The sequence below is a fragment of the Takifugu rubripes genome, chromosome 6, assembly GCF_901000725.2.
Source record: "Takifugu rubripes chromosome 6, fTakRub1.2, whole genome shotgun sequence".
In the NCBI taxonomy this organism is placed as follows: domain Eukaryota; kingdom Metazoa; phylum Chordata; class Actinopteri; order Tetraodontiformes; family Tetraodontidae; genus Takifugu; species Takifugu rubripes.
The window spans coordinates 7,800,011-7,818,552 of NC_042290.1; the positions used below are offsets into that span (position 1 = coordinate 7,800,011).

At 46.5% G+C, this 18,542-nt stretch overlaps 1 protein-coding gene across 17 annotated transcripts in view; it reads left to right on the plus strand.

Moving 5' to 3' along the window:
• mast4 (microtubule associated serine/threonine kinase family member 4) overlaps nt 1-18,258 on the plus strand; it is a 46,168-nt gene extending 27,910 nt beyond the window's left edge. For 7 of the 17 annotated variants that reach the window (XM_029837060.1, XM_029837064.1, XM_029837069.1 and 4 more), the window contains 26 exons: nt 1,515-1,603; nt 2,624-2,693; nt 2,870-2,890; nt 3,211-3,289; nt 3,436-3,590; nt 3,677-3,752; nt 3,834-4,043; nt 4,133-4,234; nt 4,784-4,916; nt 5,736-5,797; nt 5,895-5,986; nt 6,155-6,363; nt 6,468-6,606; nt 6,982-7,114; nt 7,222-7,387; nt 8,418-8,519; nt 9,134-9,256; nt 9,379-9,488; nt 9,972-10,093; nt 10,224-10,438; nt 10,562-10,762; nt 11,194-11,420; nt 11,677-11,799; nt 11,882-12,018; nt 12,692-12,876; nt 12,954-18,258. In XM_029837060.1, coding sequence (XP_029692920.1) covers nt 1,515-1,603; nt 2,624-2,693; nt 2,870-2,890; nt 3,211-3,289; nt 3,436-3,590; nt 3,677-3,752; nt 3,834-4,043; nt 4,133-4,234; nt 4,784-4,916; nt 5,736-5,797; nt 5,895-5,986; nt 6,155-6,363; nt 6,468-6,606; nt 6,982-7,114; nt 7,222-7,387; nt 8,418-8,519; nt 9,134-9,256; nt 9,379-9,488; nt 9,972-10,093; nt 10,224-10,438; nt 10,562-10,762; nt 11,194-11,420; nt 11,677-11,799; nt 11,882-12,018; nt 12,692-12,876; nt 12,954-16,288 — 6,616 coding nt within the window. In that variant the 3' untranslated portion in view covers nt 16,289-18,258. Of the gene's footprint in view, nt 1-1,514; nt 1,604-1,635; nt 1,921-2,623; nt 2,694-2,869; nt 2,891-3,210; nt 3,290-3,435; nt 3,591-3,676; nt 3,753-3,833; nt 4,044-4,132; nt 4,235-4,783; nt 4,917-5,735; nt 5,798-5,894; nt 5,987-6,154; nt 6,364-6,467; nt 6,607-6,981; nt 7,115-7,221; nt 7,388-8,417; nt 8,520-9,133; nt 9,257-9,378; nt 9,489-9,971; nt 10,094-10,223; nt 10,439-10,561; nt 10,763-11,193; nt 11,421-11,676; nt 11,800-11,881; nt 12,019-12,691; nt 12,877-12,953 lie in introns of those variants that run through there. The other 10 variants (XM_029837058.1, XM_029837063.1, XM_029837066.1 and 7 more) reach the window with 8 other exon arrangements.
• Nucleotides 18,259-18,542: the final 284 nt, after the last annotated feature.

Below are 18,542 nucleotides of genomic sequence, written 5' to 3' on the forward strand. Positions count from 1 at the left end.
TGCAAACTTTAAGGGAGCAGGATTCTAACTTTGATAAACTCCTTTTGTAAAGTGTTTTTAGCCTGAAGAAAGAGATGTGTAGCCATGTTTTCAGGTATTATACCACCACGGATGGGTGAGGTTGAGGAGTTTGCACATAATCGAGACTGTTAAATCTCATATGGATCCTTTCCAGGGAATCTTGTACATCTGCAGTACAGCAGACAACACTGGCCTACTTTCCTGCCTATCGTCGTTGCCCGGGGCTCCTTTATCGCTCCTTTAAAGCTCCTCTATACAGCCATGTTTTTTCCCCTCGCTCAGCTTTTTGTGGCCGCAGAGCTGCCTTTCCTAGAGCTTAGCTTAGCATCAAAGTTGGGCAGGACGGCCTCTCTCTTTCTGCGCTGGTTTTACCGTTTCCGAGACTGGTTCTCAGCTCTGTGTGGGCTCTAACGCTGGTATTTCCCGTAAGATTGAAGCGACACGACAGTTGATTGGGCAGCCGTTTGGCATTCTCTTGGCTTAATCCACCATGAGAGCGTATAAATAGATCTTGTTAAATCTGATCCACTTTGCCTGAGCACCTGTGTACCAGATATTATTCGCACTCTTGTGTTCGTGCAATAGATTCAGGCACGGTGTCCACGCGCGTGATCGTAAAGGATAGCCCCACTCGATCCACTTATGGAGACGAGGATTTTTTTGTCCCTCTTGTGAAAATGAGATTTAAAGGCCTTTGTTTGTGGCCGCTGCTCTCTGTTCTGCTTCAAACATCGTTACTCTTGATGACCAGCTTGTCATTGTTGTTGCTCTCACGTTCTCCACTGGTCCAAATTGTCATGTGACAGTCAAAGCATCATCGCTGTTGCAGGATCTGAGGGAGATTATCTGCATTAGTGTTTTTTTTTAAAATTATTATTATTTACTGGTTTATTCTGCTTTTACTCCACTTTGGTTTCCAGAAATCTTTTTCTATCTTCAACCAACTAGAATTTGGAGAATGTCTTCTATTTTTCCATCCTTTCAGCTGCCTAAATCAGCTCATACTTGGTGAAATTAATTAAATTCCAGACATTAAATATTTCCAATCATAGGCTCTAAATTGAAAACATAAATCCCAAACTGATGTCTTCTTTGCTTTATTATAATCTTGGAGATCAAATCAGATTCATCATTTTTAGTAACTTTGGGAATGTTTTTTCAGTAACACACAAAGGCAGTTAAATTCAGAGCATGGTCGGGATTAAAATAGAAATTTTAATCCTCTAATATTCAAGAATAATCCAGAAAGTGGTCCTTTATACCGTTATTGAGGAATAAATGCCCTCAATTGTTTATAAAGTAGGTAACAAATCTCATCTTCTGGTAGTTTAATGCCTTTTATTCTGTATCTATTCTCATCAGAGCACTGTAGATTGCTTCTTTAATAACAAACAATGTAAAATAGTAGGCATGATTTTTTTTTTTAAAAGAAGGAAAAAGGGATTAACAAAGTCTTCATCTCCTGATGTTTACGTCACCGTTTCATTTTTCAGCTGCAGGACCAGCAACAGAAAGAGCCTGATAGGCAGCGGCCAGTCTTCAGGGTTGCCGCGACCTCACTCGCCTCTCTCGTCCTTTACAGGTGGGTCTGATCTCAGTTTCTCCCTGCCGCCGTTGCCCCTTTCCTCACAGCGTAGCCTTTGTCGGGTCACCTTATGTGGCGGTTGGATGAAAACGCCACCGATTGTGTCCCGCGAGGAAGTGGCGGAGAGGAAATGCAAAAGAGCAGGAGGAGGGGCCGCGTCCTTCCTGTCGCTGGCAAGCAAAAGTAGAGCTGCAGCTCACGTTTGTTTGGTCTGGATCTGAAAATGCACCCAGAGAGACACAGAGTTCTTGAGAAACCCTGCGATCAGATCAGGGAGAGCTTAAGAGCGTGGCCCAGTAGCGTTGGTACCACAGGTAAGAGGAAGTTGTGCGTGCCGAGGACGTGCAATTAAATCCGATGATGCCCCTTTGTCTTCTAAGGCCTCCATGAAGCCGCCGTTCAGAGGTTTGATTCCAAGTGTGTTGTTCTGAAATGGAGTTTCTGTTATTCCAGAAGAAGATAATCTGACTTCACGATTACATTACAGCTAAATTGTGGCCATTAATCACAAACGGGATCTGTTTGCTGTCTGCTGTTTGTGTCCTCAGCAAAGATCTGTTTTTCTTTTCCACTGTAGGAGAATCTCGTGCTTCACTGCTGTTAGGGGACAAAGTGCTGGAGCTTGTCTGTAGTTTACATCTCTGTGAAGCCCTTTGCTTTCATCTGCTGCTGTCAGCAGTTACACAGTGATCCAATTTATGTATTATCCAAAGCAGATGACAGTTTCTTTTTCAAAAAATTGTTTTTTTATCCTCCACAGACCCTTTTTTTAGACGGGTGAAATGATTGTATTTTCACTTTCACTTGCCCAGACCTACGATGATATGGGGGGGGGGGGGATAAGAGGTGGTGCAGCAAAACATTTGAATTGATTTTTCTGATGTTTTCTTATTCCGGTCAGGTTCAGGTTTGCTTTATTTTAGTGTTTGTGTTTTGCTCCGGTCTTTTTTGTTCATTTGTCACTTTTGTTTGCCTGCAGCTACTTTTCAGATTTCATCTCTGCGTCTTTGTTTGCAGGAACAAGCCCACAAGACAGCCCCAGAAATTTCTCTCCTAGTGCCTCTGCTCATTTTTCTTTTGCACGAAGGTAATTCACAGAAATGACTAAACTACTAAAACATTGCAGACCAACACATTGTTCAAAAGTAGACGTGGGGTTAATAAACAGGGTTCTCTGCTTATTACCGTGTGACCTTAATAGTTTCTCTGTAAATGTTCAGTTTGACTCCAGATCGATAATATATTTATACCATTTCTCAACAGTCATTGCCACAGAGCAGACAGGTAAATTCACGTTAGGCCTCCATTTGCCCTTTGACCCCAACATTTGTCCATAAACAGATAAAACGTCATACTTTTATTTCATTTGACATTTTATTTTGCACCATTCTGACATTGAGTGAAAGTGCCGTGCTTTTATTTTTGGAACTCTAACACGATCACCTTTCATCGTAGTTTTACGTGTTATATTCTGCAAACATGGAAACTAAACCCATTTTACGTTTTCAAAAGCAGTTTTTACAAATTTGTCTTTGATCAAAGGTGTCTGTGCATGTGAGCGTGACTTTGAGGTGTGACCATTCTGCTCATGTTTGTTGCACCAGAACTGATGGCCGCCGCTGGTCGTTGGCGTCCCTTCCTTCCTCTGGCTATGGAACGAACACGCCCAGCTCCACCATCTCTGTAAGCATCATGGACTCAGACTGGATGTGCATAATCACCAGAACTATGAGCTGACCTTTTGCATTTTATTTATTATTTACCACTTTAAGAGAAAAAAGGAACGTTTTTTTTTCTTTTCATGTTGAATATATGTGTTTCATTTCCAGTCATCCTGTTCATCACAGGAGAAGCTGCACCAGCTGCCCTTCCAGCCTACACCCGATGAACTGCACTTCCTCTCCAAGCACTTCTGCACTGAAAGCATCTCCGGGGACGAATGCCGCAGGGCCACAGCCATGCGACCGCGCTCACGCAGTCTCAGGTACTGGTTCAGATCCACCAACAACCATTAGCATCACTTGTCTAGCGCGGCGTTCAGTCAGTGACATCGGTGCAATTCCCTTTCAGCCCTGGACGATCTCCCTCCTGCTTCGACCACGAGATTATTATGATGAATCACGTCTACAAGGAGCGGTTTCCGAAGGTAGGCGGAGGTTACGTGTTTTTGACCGCTATGTATGACCATGAAGTAGCTTAGACGACTAACAGTTGCTTCCTCCTACAGGCCACAGCTCAGATGGAGGAAAGGATTCAGGAGGTTATCCGCAGCAGCTCCCCAGAGAGCGTCCTCCCTTTAGCAGATGGCGTGCTCGGCTTTGCTCATCACCAGATAATTGAACTGGCCCGTGACTGCCTGGAGAAGAGCCGCCTCGGACTCATCACCTCCAGCTACTTCTGCGAACTCACTGACAAGCTGGAGAGACTCGTTCTGGAGGTCTGTTCATCCTTCATCTGCGGTTCAGACATTTCCAGGCAGAGTTCTGAACCGAGTTCTAACCTTCCTTCTGCTTGGCTGCTATATAGTCCACACAGAGATCAGAGAGTGAGGAAGTAAACTTCATCAGAGAGCTGGTGAAGAAGATCCTCATCATTATCGCGCGACCTGCTCGACTGCTGGAATGCCTGGTATGTGTGGCATCAAACAGCCACCAAGCTGTGTCGTTACTAGTGCGGCTTAATTTCATTTCAAGTTGAGTGTTTACCTGATGGTAAGCAGGAAGCTAGTGAACACAGGATGAAGCATTTAGCCACTGGGGGGGGGGGCAACTTTTTCCCCCGAGGAGTCAGAATCCGTAATCAACACAAAAGGCAAGTCAGTATTAGACTGGGGTGCAGCAGATGGCCACAACACAACTCCAAGTGAATGTTAACGATGTGCAACTGTGTGATATGTAAATTTCGCACCTGTTTAAATGGAACTGCTTAACGTGATAATCTGTTAATGGCGCGTCCATCTGCTCCCAGTGACCTCTGTTCGCTCCAGACCTATCCTCATATTGTTCACCTTTCTGCATTAGCAGTTGGTATATTTGTATCTTTATTTATTGATGTGAGTTTAAATAGTCCTGCTATAACAGTGACACCACTCATTTAACATTATTTAACACATATGAGGCATCTAAAGGCAACATTTTGTGGTTTTAACCTTTCTAACAACATATGTTGCGACTGCAGGAGTTCGACCCAGAGGAGTTCTACCACCTTTTGGAGGCGGCTGAAGGACACGCCAAAGAGGGCCAGGGCATCAAAACAGACATTCCTCGTTATATCATCAGCCAGCTGGGACTCACAAGAGATCCTCTGGAAGGTACAGCTTGTCTTTAATAGACTCAAAGTGTCCTGACAGAATAGAAGAAAATCTAAATCATGGGGGGAGTTTTAGGGTCTTCTTCTTTTAAAGGTTAGTAAAGTGCTGATTTCTGCAGTTTCTTTCGGTGTCATATTGACGATGCTATAAATGCGAGTAAATTGAATTAAAACCTGTTAAGAAATGAAGCTGTCGGGCTAGAAGACTTGAGACCGCTGTCCTATACTGAACAGATTCTTTTTAATGACCCCGCGTCTCTCCAGATTTAGTAACAAATAACATTCATTATGACTAATTAGAAAGGAATGGCCTCCCCACAGATCCACACAAGCTGCCTCATCAGCCCATCTCTCCGTTCATTTCCCCAGAGTGTCGCCAGCGTTTTATTTGCTCGTCGCCTGAGGCAAACCTACCAGGAAGGACAGATGTTAAAGAGCTGCAGAAATGTGTTTACAGGCTCTCGGGGGGACAAGGACAAACATCCCCCTGTGAAAAGACACACATGGACTTTGGCTGTGTTACACACGAGCACACATACGGAAGCTTAGAGAGGCGAGGTGGCTCCTAATGAGCACTTTGTAGGGAGTGCTGATTTCCAAACTTGGTTATGGACGCGTGCGGCTGTTGCAACGCATCATTTCCACCCCATTTAGTTTCAATTAGGAGTATCTGAGAGTCAGCACCTCCAACCTAATAGGTGAAGAAAGGACACCTGCTGTTGAGTTTGGAGCTTTGCTGAAGTGCAGAAATGGCCATCGGAAAATAAAATGGTTTTGAAGTTGTGATTATTCTGTGTTCTTCTCGGCTTTGTTCCCGTAGAAATCGCTCAGCTGACCAGCAGTGACAGCGGGATAGCAGAAACCCCAGAAACGGATGACTCTGTAAGCATTCATGAAGTCGTTTGGTGACCTAACCTGGTTCACCACAGAAACGCACAGACCATAATGCTCTAATATTTGTCTGCCTTTTTGCTCTTAGTCTCACAGCCTCAGCACAGCCCTGAAATCACGACGTAAACCCTGTGAACTAGACTTTGAGATGACAAAGCTGATCAGCAATGGTGCTTATGGGTAAGGCCATTTTTAACTTATGTTAATCATCTCTGGGGCTGCATGTCTGAGAGCCTTTAGAAAGAGCTTTCTCTCTGTTTCCATTATGATTCTGCCTAAAATGTCTTCATCAATGTGTCTGTCAGCTCACTTGTCTCCCTTCCTGACTGGTAAATATTTGCTCCGCAGAGCCGTGTACCTGGTCCGACACAAGGAGACAAAGCAGCGGTTCGCCATGAAAAAGATCAATAAGCAGAACCTCATTTTGAGGAATCAGATCCAACAAGCCTTCGTGGAGAGAGACATCCTCACCTTTGCTGAGAATCCATTTGTGGTGTCCATGTACTGCTCCTTCGAGACGCGACGGCACCTGTGCATGGTCATGGAATATGTTGAAGGTCTGCAGGTTTATAGTCTCTCGCTGCAGCTAAAAGCCGGATTTTATTGGGAGGGATTTGATATTGTGTCCTGCGTCCTCTAACATCTGCATTGATGTTTCCAGGTGGAGACTGTGCTACCCTTCTAAAAAACATGGGCCCCCTCCCTGTGGATATGGCCAGAATGTACTTTGCAGAGACGGTACTAGCTCTGGAGTATCTCCACAACTACGGCATCGTGCACAGGGACCTCAAACCAGACAAGTGAGGCCTTTCAAACCTGCTGTAATGATCATCTGACTGTATGAATCCTCGTTCCAGCTGTTCCTGCCAAATTTCAGATTTGTTTATCCTCAGAAAAAGCTCATCACACTTGATATGGGTCTCCTCACAGGACTCCAAATGTAAATGGCTTGATAATTAATGAGGTGTCTTGCTGTGCTTAACTCTGCTTCTCCAGCAGCAGGAATGATTACACAAACACTGTTGACACGCTTATGGAGCCATATGCTTCAGACAACTGTTGTAACCCATAGCCCGCGGCTCTTCCCTACTCTGCTACCACAGTTGCCGCTTTTTCCTCCTCTGAAAAATTCATCTGTATTATTCTTATTATTGTTGTTGTTATTGTTGTTCCAGTTTGCTGGTGACCTCAATGGGCCACATTAAGCTGACGGATTTTGGATTGTCCAAAGTTGGGCTGATGAACATGACCACTAACCTGTATGAGGGACATATAGAGAAAGATGCCCGGGAGTTTTCTGATAAGCAGGTACCATTCGTACTAGTAGTCGTAATATCATTATTATAATAATTGTTGATAATAGGACTGTCACTTACAACAAAACTAAATATTTTTGCTCCTTTCTTTCTGGACAGGTGTGTGGTACTCCGGAGTATATCGCACCAGAGGTGATCCTAAGGCAAGGCTACGGGAAGCCCGTGGACTGGTGGGCCATGGGCATCATCCTTTACGAGTTCCTTGTGGGCTGTGTACCTTTTTTCGGAGACACTCCTGAAGAGCTGTTTGGTCAGGTCATCAGTGGTCAGTGCTCATTTTTTAATTACAAGATTTATGGTGATGTAACTGAAGAATAGTGACTCAGCTACAGGGTTGTAACCACTGAGGCTGCTTTCACAATATGAAAGTCATCTAAACTTTAAATGTAGATTATTAATCACGGTGACAGTCTCCCCACAACTGATTAAATAGCCCCTAGGTGGGCGTATGTCAAGAGGAAACTTCGACTCCAACTCAAAGGGGAATTAAACATTTAAATTGCGATTACATGGAATTGGTTGAGTTACACATTTCACCATTTCTGTGAACTGAGAATTCCCAGTGGGCAGCACGGATGGAAGTGGTTATCTCGAAACACAATTGAAGCAATAATATTAAGATGATGCAACTTTGTTCTTTGAGCCCGAATCTGACGGCAGCGTGGAGAAATCCTGAACAACAAGAGCCTTTATCTTGTGGGAGCTGTTGTACAGATGAATTGTTTTCTTTGCATTAGCTGGATACGGGTCTCTGTGCTGTGGAAATGAATGGTGTGCCATGACCAATTTGGTATGCTCTCAATCAAACCATACCGGGCCTCTGAGAGTAACTGTTAATTAAAGGGGCCTGGACACACTGAATGCACACTAACCCAGCCTCAGGCCATGCATACATATTCATCACCCCCCTCTCCCAAATTTGATTAAAATGGGGAACAGACTGTTGAGGGCTTACAGTCAACACGGCATAGACAGGAGTTGCTCTCTGTGTCGTTGCTTAGCCATGAGGCTTTTTACCAAGAGCTAGTGTACATGTAAAATGTCTCTTTGTCAAGCAGAGCAAAAGATTATAAGCATTACTGGGTCAGCGTGAGGTGAGAGCTAAGTAGAAGTAACAATCATCTTATTCATGACAAAAAGCACGCAGAACAAACAGCAGTTACAGCAAATTATGTGTAAAATCTTGACAAGTGCAGTATTGGGTCTAATATATTAGGAGGAATAACGTGAGCGGTGCTTCTGAAGGTGCACGTGCAGTAGAGAAAGTTCTAATTAATAGCGTTTTGTGTTTCCAGATGAGATCAACTGGCCTGAGGGAGAAGACGCTCCGCCGCCTGACGCTCAGGAACTCATCACCTTACTGCTCAGACAGAACCCTCTGGAGAGGTTGGGCACAGGTGCAAACACGAAAAGAGCAAAGAAACTGTTCTGCAGCTCATAACATGGTTAGAGGGAGACAGAAGCAGCACGCGGCCATAAATTCTCCCGTGGCCGTTAGTGCCACTTCAGCACTGCTCATTATTCCAAGTCACCAGGGAAGAAATTGAGGTCATCCACCGGCAGAGCGCTTTATCCCGTGGCCTTCTCACCTCTACTCTTTGATCAATTGCAATTATCTTTTCTTGTCAGCCCGTGAATCCACTTCTATGCATGATCAGGCAGTAAGTGTGTAGTTCTGTGGGCTGCAGGAGCGACCGTGACCAGGGACAGACACCTCTGATCCGAAGGATGCATGTAACCGGTTCAGAGCAGGGACAGCTACTCCTCCGTGTTCATCTGGAACACACATAAACCAGGCTGCCATTCAGCCATTTCACGAAAGGTCACAGGCAGGAAATTGTACTGCATAATTTATGGCGGCGATATCAGGTTATCCCGCAGTCGCCAGGGAGAGGAAAATCAGTGTGTCAGCATTCTCTGACCTCCTCTATCTCATGCCCGGTACTTGGAGCAGGTGATTGTAATCTATGTGGAGGTCTTATTGATTTGTGTTATGTTTTTCCATATGTAGGAGGAGCGGCGGAGGTGAAGCAGCATCAGTTCTTCCACAACCTGGACTGGAACAGCCTGCTGAGGCAGAAGGCGGAGTTCATCCCACAACTGGAATCTGAAGATGACACCAGTTACTTTGATAGTGAGTTCTTACTGGTCAAAACCATCCATAATAATCAACGTGTGGCTGGGTTGTCCTCCCCTCTGCTCCGCATCACCTCGTGACATTTAAAAAGTAAATCTTAAATGTCTCGCCATTTCCAGCTCGCTCTGAGAAGTACCATCACCTGGAGACCGAGGAAGAGGACACAAACGACGAAGACTTCAACGTGGAGCTGCGGCAGTTCTCCTCATGCTCTCACCGATTCTCCAAGGTTTGCGCACCATTGCACGTGAATCCTCAGTGATGCTCTCATCTGTTCCCGTTCTCACGGAGAATGAAACATGAATGGTGGCGTTTCATATGGAAATGTATGTTCCCCTGCTCCTTATGACATTAAACATAGACATATTCAGCGTTGCATATATTTTCCGCTTGCAAATCTTTTTTTTTTTAGTATCGGTGCACAACGCTGTCACACAGGCTGGGAGTTGTAGTGCTGCATTGCAGTATGCCCCCTCTCTCTCACATCAAAACAGTGTCACAGAGTCTGAAAAGTAGCGGGGAGTCTCAGAGGACGGGTTTAGCTGCACTGAAACGTTCCCTCAGATGTACCTAAACTTCCTGCTTGTACAGACACAACAGCGGTGCTTCCTCTTCCCATAATTATGAAAGTATAACATGTAACTATCGCTAACCTGTGTCCGTCTCTTATGTCCAAGTAATGACACGAAGCATATTACCGTGTTTTCATCAGGTTTACAGCAGCCTGGATTTGTCCCGTGGGCACCTGGAGGAGAAGGGAGAGACGGAGGGGAAGAAGAGCGAGAGTCCACTGACTCTCGACTCGCTCAGCTGGACACCGGATTTTGCTGAACTGTATGTTTGCTTTCCGCCTTTCAACATTATTTCAACAGACAGAAATATGTACAGATTAACCCTCTGTAAGTGCCATAAAGGAAATGTGAATTTGTTCATCTCACTTGAACCTCCTGTGTCCTTCGACCAGGCCATCGTTGTCCCAGTCAACAGACACGGATGGTGTGAATCCGGGTCCTCGTCCAAACCTGCTACCAAAGCTCGCCATCTCAGCAGAAAGCGAAGGAGACGAGACCTCGGGACTCGGTGACCCCAGCAAGACGTCCCTCTCCATCGCTGAACTCCCCCAGGATGAACACGATGCCACCACCCCGGGCAGCACCCACAGCGGAGCCACGCTCTCTGGTCTGAATATTACATTATTCAGACACTGTAGAAGTACAGCTTCAGCTAACAATAAGTAGCTTTATTGTTAAAGGTAAAAATCTGTGTTTGACTCGCTCTGTGTGGAACATTTGCACTAATTAGGAAGTTTCTCGGAACATCTGGATCAGTTGACACCCAGAGGTGAAGGAATGGAGAGCCCTGATGCTACCAGCCAGGCCTCTGCAGACCAAGATGGCCAGACGAACCCTGTGCAGAACAAGAGGCCCGCAGAGAGGACGGGAGCTGTGCCAAAAGTCCCAAAGTCGGTCTCCACCGGTGCCCTGTCTCTGATGATTCCTGGAGGTAAGCTGAAGAATCTCTGCATGCATCCATCTGAATGACAAAATAGATCGGGGTCGGAGCGTGTCGGAGTAATAACACGCACAGCATTACAATAAGAGCCGCAGAATGATGTGAACGCGATGAAAGCAACACTGTAGATTTGTGAAATTGGCCCAGCGTGTCGCCTGCTGTGAGCTCCATTTTATAGAGTGGCTACGGGCAAGTGGCCAAGTACAAGCTGCTAACCAAGTCAGCGGGCAGTGTGAGAGCCAGAAGAGCACCAGGAGAGAGAATGCCATTAGTTTCACCCTCAGTAGGAGCGAGGAAAAAAAAGAAGTAGTAGTCATCTCATGAGCCTTAGAGCAACCCCCCCTCACTGCTTCTCCATGGCCAGTCAAGGTTTCTGATTGAATAAGAGTCTCCCCAGGTGGTGATTATCTCCATTTTTACAGATATATTTGGAGTGTCACCTCTAGCCAGCCCACTATCACCTTACTCCCTCTCCTCGGACCCCTCTTCAAGAGACTCTTCCCCCAGCAGAGATTCCTCTCTCTTCTCTGCCAGTCCACGGCAGCCCATCATTATCCACAGCTCAGGAAAGAAGTTTGGCTTCACGTTGAGGGCAATCAGGGTGTACGCCTGTGATGGTGACGTGTACACCGTCTACCATATGGTCTGGGTAAGGATTCCTTTGAGTTGAGTTCAATTAGAATGATTTATTTTTTAGGTGGCAATAAAAAAATAAAATGTTTAAGCATGAACTCTGGACTGGAAATATCCGATCCATTTTGTGTCCCAGACAGCCACCGGGAAATTGATTTACATGTTTACATCATAATGGATCTATTTTTATTTGGCATTGCGCTGCAATTTTTACACCTAGCTTAGTTGGACACCCTTTATACCCTTTAATGGAACAATATCTCTTTATTCAGAATGTAGACGACGGTGGACCGGCACATAAGGCAGGACTCAAAGCTGGAGATCTCATCACTCATGTGAATGGCGAAGCAGTTCACGGTCTCGTCCACACTGAAGTGGTGGAGCTCCTGATAAAGGTAAGTTCGAGATTTCTTTTAATACACAATAAAATACACAATCTGGCTGACAAAAATAGCCTCTTAAATGTTTCTGTTTCAGAGTGGTAACAAAGTAGCCATTTCAACAACCCCTTTTGAAAACACTTCAATAAAAACCGGTCCGGCGAGGAGGAACAGCTACAGAAGCAAGATGGTCAGATGTGCCAAAAAGCCCAAGAAGGAGAAAACACCAGAGAGGTTTGTTTCTGTTTTCTTTTTTATGTCTTTATAATTCCACCATACATCAGCCATGGCCTCTATGTAGGTGTTTAAAGGCTACATAAAATATTGATTTAATTTTATTCTTTGTGCTTCAAGACCTTTTTCAGGGTCAATGGCTCCTGCATATTGAAGCATCTATGTGTCATATACATGTTACACATGACTGCTGCTCCGTTTATGGTTGACACGAGCCTTTTCAGCACTTTTAAGAAAAGGTTGAATATGCAGTGATCGAGGCTATAGCTAGCTGAGTTAAATCGACCAGTTTGTATCTAAAGGTTCATAAAGGGAGTCTGGAGTGATGTGAGATGTGTTTACCGACTTGTGAGAAAATAAACTGATTTTATGCTTGGTTGAAAGCACCTCTGGAAGAATTGAACCTCGAGGCCCATACAACAAAGCACGCTCTTTGATTATAGATCTCTTTGAACTTAATGCATAAATCTTACAGCGCGTTGCAGTTTGTTGGTGTTTATGAAAAACAATTGCAAACGTAGATGCAGGAATAAATTAAGGGGAACGAGATCCATACAAGTCTGTCCCTTCTATCTGTGTAGGTTTTCATCCCTTTTTTACTGTGATATCTGTAACATATTTTTGTTGAGCGAATTTCAACTTTCCACCTTTTGTCGCTGTGCTTTCCCCCCAGAAGACGCTCTCTTTTCAGGCGTTTCGCAATGCAGCCCTCTCCTCTCCTCCATACAAGTCGCAGCTTCTCGTCTCTGAATCACTCCTTGTCATCTGGTGAGAGTCTCCCTGGCTCCCCCACCCATAGTCTGTCCCCTCATTCCCCCACCGCAGCCCTCCGTCCAACACCAGATTTTACCCAGTCAGGTGGGGATCGTAGCGTGTTTTGATTGCAGCTCTTGGATGTTAGTCTTGCTAACAGAGTTGCTCTTTTTAACTTCCAGGTGGAAACTCTTCCCAAAGTAGTTCACCCAGCTCCAGCGCCCCCAACTCCCCTGCAGGGTCCGGCCATATCCGTCCCAGCACTCTCCACGGCCTCGGCCCCAAGCTGCCAGGCCAAAGACTTCGTCAAGGACGCCGCAAGTCTGCCAGTAGCATTCCCCTTTCTCCTTTGGCTCGCACGCCTTCACCTACCCCCCAACCAACATCGCCGCAGCGCTCACCATCTCCCCTTCTCAGTGGGCATTCTGTGTCTATTTCTAAGACCACACAAGCCTTCCCAGCCAAGATACATTCCCCCCCAACAATCGTGCGCCATATCGTACGACCCAAAAGTGCTGAACCGCCCCGCTCGCCCCTCCTAAAACGTGTCCAGTCTGAGGAGAAGCTGTCTCCCTCTTACACTGGAGAAAAGAAGCACCTGTGTTCCAGGAAGCACAGCCTCGAGGTCACCCAAGAGGAGGTCCAGGATGAAGAACCAGCAACTGGTGATCAGGATCACACAGTCTTACAGAGTGTGGATGAAACCGTCTGTGAGCCCCCAGCAGTCACACGTATACGACCTGTGGAGCAGGGCTGCCTAAAGCGCCCCGTCGGCCGCAAGATGGGCCGACAGGAGTCTGTTGAGGACCTTGATAAGGAGAAGTTGAAATGCAAAATGGTTGCAAAGAGACAGGAATGGTCGGAGAGGAGGGACTCTCTGCAGAAGCAGGATGCCCTCCGTGAACCCGACTCGTACTCCTCCTGTGGTGACTGCAGGGAAGAAGGATTTCTTGTCAGGGGCCTGAATAAGAGCAGCTCAGACTCTGGTCCTCTCGAAACCAAAGCTGCTGGGTCAACTCTTAAAGACGTGCTTTATAAGAAACTGAGCACCCGCGTTTCTGATGCTAAGACTGAAATGTGCATGAGCAGCGGCGAAGGAGACGGAGGACTTAAACCGAATATATGCTCTGTCCACCCAGAGTGGCCCAGCAGGCAGAGTAGGGACAGCACGAAGCCTGACAGACTGGACTTTAAGGCTCCGAGCATCGAGTTCACCAGGAAGAGGCTGTCTTTTGAAGAACGCGAGGACTGCATCTGTCGGTGCTCCTCCAGCATCCACGAGAACCTGCACTTTGGTTCCACTAGATCTAAAAGCCTCCAGTTGGATACAGCCATGTCACATGATCACGTGAAGCCGGGGATTGTGAGTCTTCACTCCAGCCCCGAAGGTCTGGCCCCCAAGATCTTCTCTGGCAGAGCAGAGAGCGCCGTGGAAAAACTTCAGCTCATCTCCTCTGCCGAGTCTTCACTTCGTAAGACCTCCTCGGAGTATAAACTCGAAGGACGGCAGGTCTCGTCTCTCAGACCTCTGGAGGGGACGCTGGATATAGGTCTGCTCTCGGGGCCCAGAGTCTCCAAAACAGAAACGTGTTTATCCAAGATGGCAGAAATGACAAGCGATGCTGTGAGTCGTCCAGTTTGGCTCCAAAGCCCCGCAGAGAGGCAGGTCACCATCCCCCAACTGAAAACCCCAGACAAACTGAAGAGCCCTCTAACTTGTTCTCCAGGCCCTCAAGTTGTTTCTGCTCCAAATGTTCTAGCTGCTTCCAAAGACCCACTGTGTGACCAGAAAAGCGGTCCAAATGTTGAGAAAACGCAGGACAGAAGCAGTGAGTCATTAAAGGCTCCAACCAGCAAAATGGAGATGGCAGCTTCTGTTGTTAGACACGATAACAGGAGCGGTCTGAAGACCAGTCCGTCTCTCCCACATGAGCACAGAGGCCCTCGACAGGCCCCTCACTTCTCATGTGGAAAAACACCTTCCATACGGGAAGTGAGCAACGAAGATCAGGAGGACGACGGGGAGCCGCAGGAAGTCCCAAAACCCGTCCCGTCGCTGAACCCCGACAGGTCCAACGCAGGAGTGTCTTTGATTCCACCCAAGCTGGAGGCAGGCGTCCCAAACGTGGCAGTTGCTGCCAGCAAGCAGGTGCCCGCAGCACCGGAGCAGAGTCTAACCTGCCATCTGAGCGGTGAGAAGAAAGCAGCCGCCCCGCTTAAGTCAAACACCACCTGTCCTTCCGATGTGCTGAACAACTCCGACTCTGTCCCGGGCGTGCGTTCAAAACAGCAGCCAGAGAGCATCTGCTCCTCAAATCCAGAACCACATGCGTCTGTAACAACATCAGAAAGTGCTTCTGCACACGGGGAAAACAAATGCAGCCCAGCGTCCAGACCTTTGGAGAGCTTTGTTGGTAAAGACGGTCTACGGGCCAATATAACTACAGTCACAGAGGTCGTACCAGACACAAATAAAGGGGATAAAACCACGTCGGCGGGGGCGTTGAAGAATAACGGAATAGTGCCGCAGAAAAAAACCGACCTCGTGCCACCAAAGCCTGAGGGCAGTGTGAGGGCCTCGGAGGGGCTGACAAACCGTAACGAGGCCGAAAAAGCACAACACAAATCAGCTTCAAAAAGTCCTCAGAAGGCCTCAGTGAGACCCAGAGAACCGCAGAAATGTTCACCTTCAGCAACAGCAAACGGTTTGAACATGAGCAAGTCAAAGGCGGAGCCGCAGCCCGTAGCACACGCCGCTGTGAAGACGGCGGGGGCTCCTGTTCTGTCGCGTCAGGCGGATCCGCCCAAAGAATCTGAGGTTCCACAAACCCGCAACACTAAAGAGACGACGGCCCCGCCGTCGTCTGCTGGAGCCCAGCCGCCACAATCTGTTGACAAGACCCAGCCGAAGAGCTGGGGCGTTAAAGAACCCACAGAGTCCAAACCAAAACCCATCCCTCCCAAAACGGCTCCGCCCTCATCTTCTGTGGCCTCTGCCAGTATTAAACTGAGTCTGGATGCCAAACACAAGGACCCTTTGCCCAAACATCAAACCACAATGATTAAAAGTCACGAGTCTAAACCAAAACCTGCTGCTCTTCAACACCAGCTGCTGCCTGACGGTCCTTCACAGCCCGAACCGCCTCCGGTGCTGCCCAAACCTGCAGCCAGAAAGGAAATGCAGGGGGCCAGCGGCGCCCTTTCAGAGAGGACCTCCGTCACTGCAGCGCCAGAAGGCCACAGTAAGCTGTCCAAGGGGGGCCCCAGAGGTGAAACGCACACTACAGATGGCCACAAGGGCCCCGAGAGCAGAACCACTCCAGATAAACAGTCCAGCAGTAAGAAGGAGCCGCCTGAGAGGAGAAAGAAAGAACCCCCCCAAGAGGTTGCGCAGAAAAACGCAAAAAGAGACGCACCCAAAGCCGCTCCCGCCGCTCCAAAAGACACTTCCGAGAGAGAGACGGGCAGGAGCAAACAGCAAAAAGAGTCGCCGCGGGGTTCAAGCAACAAAAAATAAAACTAAAACTAAAGAACGGAGGTGGCGGGATGGGCATCCTCCTCATGCCTTTATTTCACGTTTGACCGGACAAGCTGTTACAGAACGAACCTGCGCGTGTTAAACGAGTTCTCGTCTCTGGGTCTGATTGTAGGCGGTTGTTTTGCTGATGGTCTCCGCTGCCCTCTGAAAATTAGCGTTTCGCATCTAGTGAATGTTTTCGTGTCTCTGTTTTAATCGTAGAATGCTTCGTGCAATCAGTGCATCGTGCGCGATAGGGTAAAATTAGCCTTACAAAGGTCGTGCTGTACTGTAGAGTTGGTGCCATTATTTTAAAAAAAAAAACAACAAAAAAACAAAAACTGAATTGCACTCACCCACAGACTCGGAGGGACCTGATGACTTTTAATGCAGTAGATGACTGAAAATGAGCAGCGTTCAGGGCTTCTGTTGGGGTTTTGGGCCACTATGTCCGGAGCTTCTCCCCTATAAACTTTAGAAGTGTTGTTGGGAATCACCTCACGGGTCTGGAGTCATAAACGAGGCCCTCGGGAATATAGGAAAACGAACCCTGCTGTTCTTAGCGAGCTGGTTGGGGGATTATTCACATTCCTGACGTGTGTATAGTTGGAATTTTTATGCAACAGGGTGTAAATATGTTAACACTGTAACCCAGGGATACAGGGGCTGACATGATTGTGGATTGTTACATATGTATAGATTTTGCATTTGTGTGTAAGCTTGACGTCAGAGAACTCTGTGGTCTGAAGAAAGCTACCTTGTACCACGTGGGAAGGCGCCCCCCTCTTCTATGTGGCCTTTTAAACGTTCAAAAACCGACTTGAAGAGAGCGAGAGGCGAAGGAGACGAGGGGCCGGCTTCAGGAAAATGTAGCATTACGCAACAAAACTGTGAGAGATGGGCGGAGGGGTTTCCTGACCGACACGACCGACTGTAATCCACCAGAAAGGACATGGCGTCGGCGCTACAGTCGCGGTCCCGTGCGTGTTTTCAGGCAGCCGCCACAGTGCGAGGGTCGTCGGAGCATTTTCTCAGTTGAAAGAGATTGTGATCGTTTCATCACGTAGTTCTCGTCTGCGACATATATCTGATGTTAATGTGCAATGACCTTGGTACGAAGCATATATGCTTTCATATCCTCTTTGGATTGACCCATGTCTCTTTGATGTAGATGCCTTTAATATAATAATGCTAAAGGACAACCAGAACGTAGGGCTCGGTATGCAACCCGGTATTTGCTCCGTTTCGCCGAAACGATGATTTCATGTGACTCAGAAGAGAATCTAAGTTATTTAAACACTGTGCTGCAGGCGGGGATGGGAGCGAAACGTGGACTGCAGAGATTTTAGAGGATGATGATGCTAACTTGCATTAGATATCGTAGATGTTTAGCTAATATATGTGAGAAAAAAAAAAGCACCTTAACATTTGTCGATAGTCAGTTGAAAAGGTGTAAAGAAGAGAACAACTGAAAACGTTTGTGAATTACATACTCATGGTGAGTTTTGTTTGAACAGTCATCCCACACAAAACACACAGCAACACACACACACCTTTTACTTCATACGACAACTGACGTTTTAAGTCCTCAAAGCACATTGTTTGTTTACAAAGCATCATGGATGTATATTTTGTATATTGTTGATTTGCCAAATCTACGTTCTGTGTTCCAGGTAACGTCGTTTCTAGTGGTGCGCAGATAAGAACATCTGTTTGTGCAGTAATTGTCTTTTCATGTCAGGTTGTTTGTCCACTTGTCCTTTCAGGTTCTTTTCCCTTGTTGAACTAGTTAGCGATACATGAACTTGATTACGATGGTCTGTCTTTTAGAATATGTGCAATAAAAGTGTTTTGAGTTTTGTAATTTGCCCAAGGAAAGCTCTATGGATGTCACAGATGTTGTATATGAAAACAGATATTTATACTTTTAATGTTGCGTAATAATGAAAATAAAATGGAACTGTAATGGATGCTTTGTTGCAATTTTTGTCCTTTTTGTGTAGTGTGTACCTCCGGTGTTCAGCGTGAGCTCAGCAGGGGGCAGCATCTATCCATCTTACACCTGCCACTGCCCTGCAAGCTCTAGATGCTTTAGATTGGAGATCAAATCTCCCACATATAAGCATCAATCAGGTCAAAGCAGTTTTTACATGCAAATTCTGATCTCCAAATTTTACAGGGGTGATTTCAGGGTTATTGAACGCAAAGAATCATTAATAATCATTTTATCCCTACTTGTTTGATGGTTGTGGCT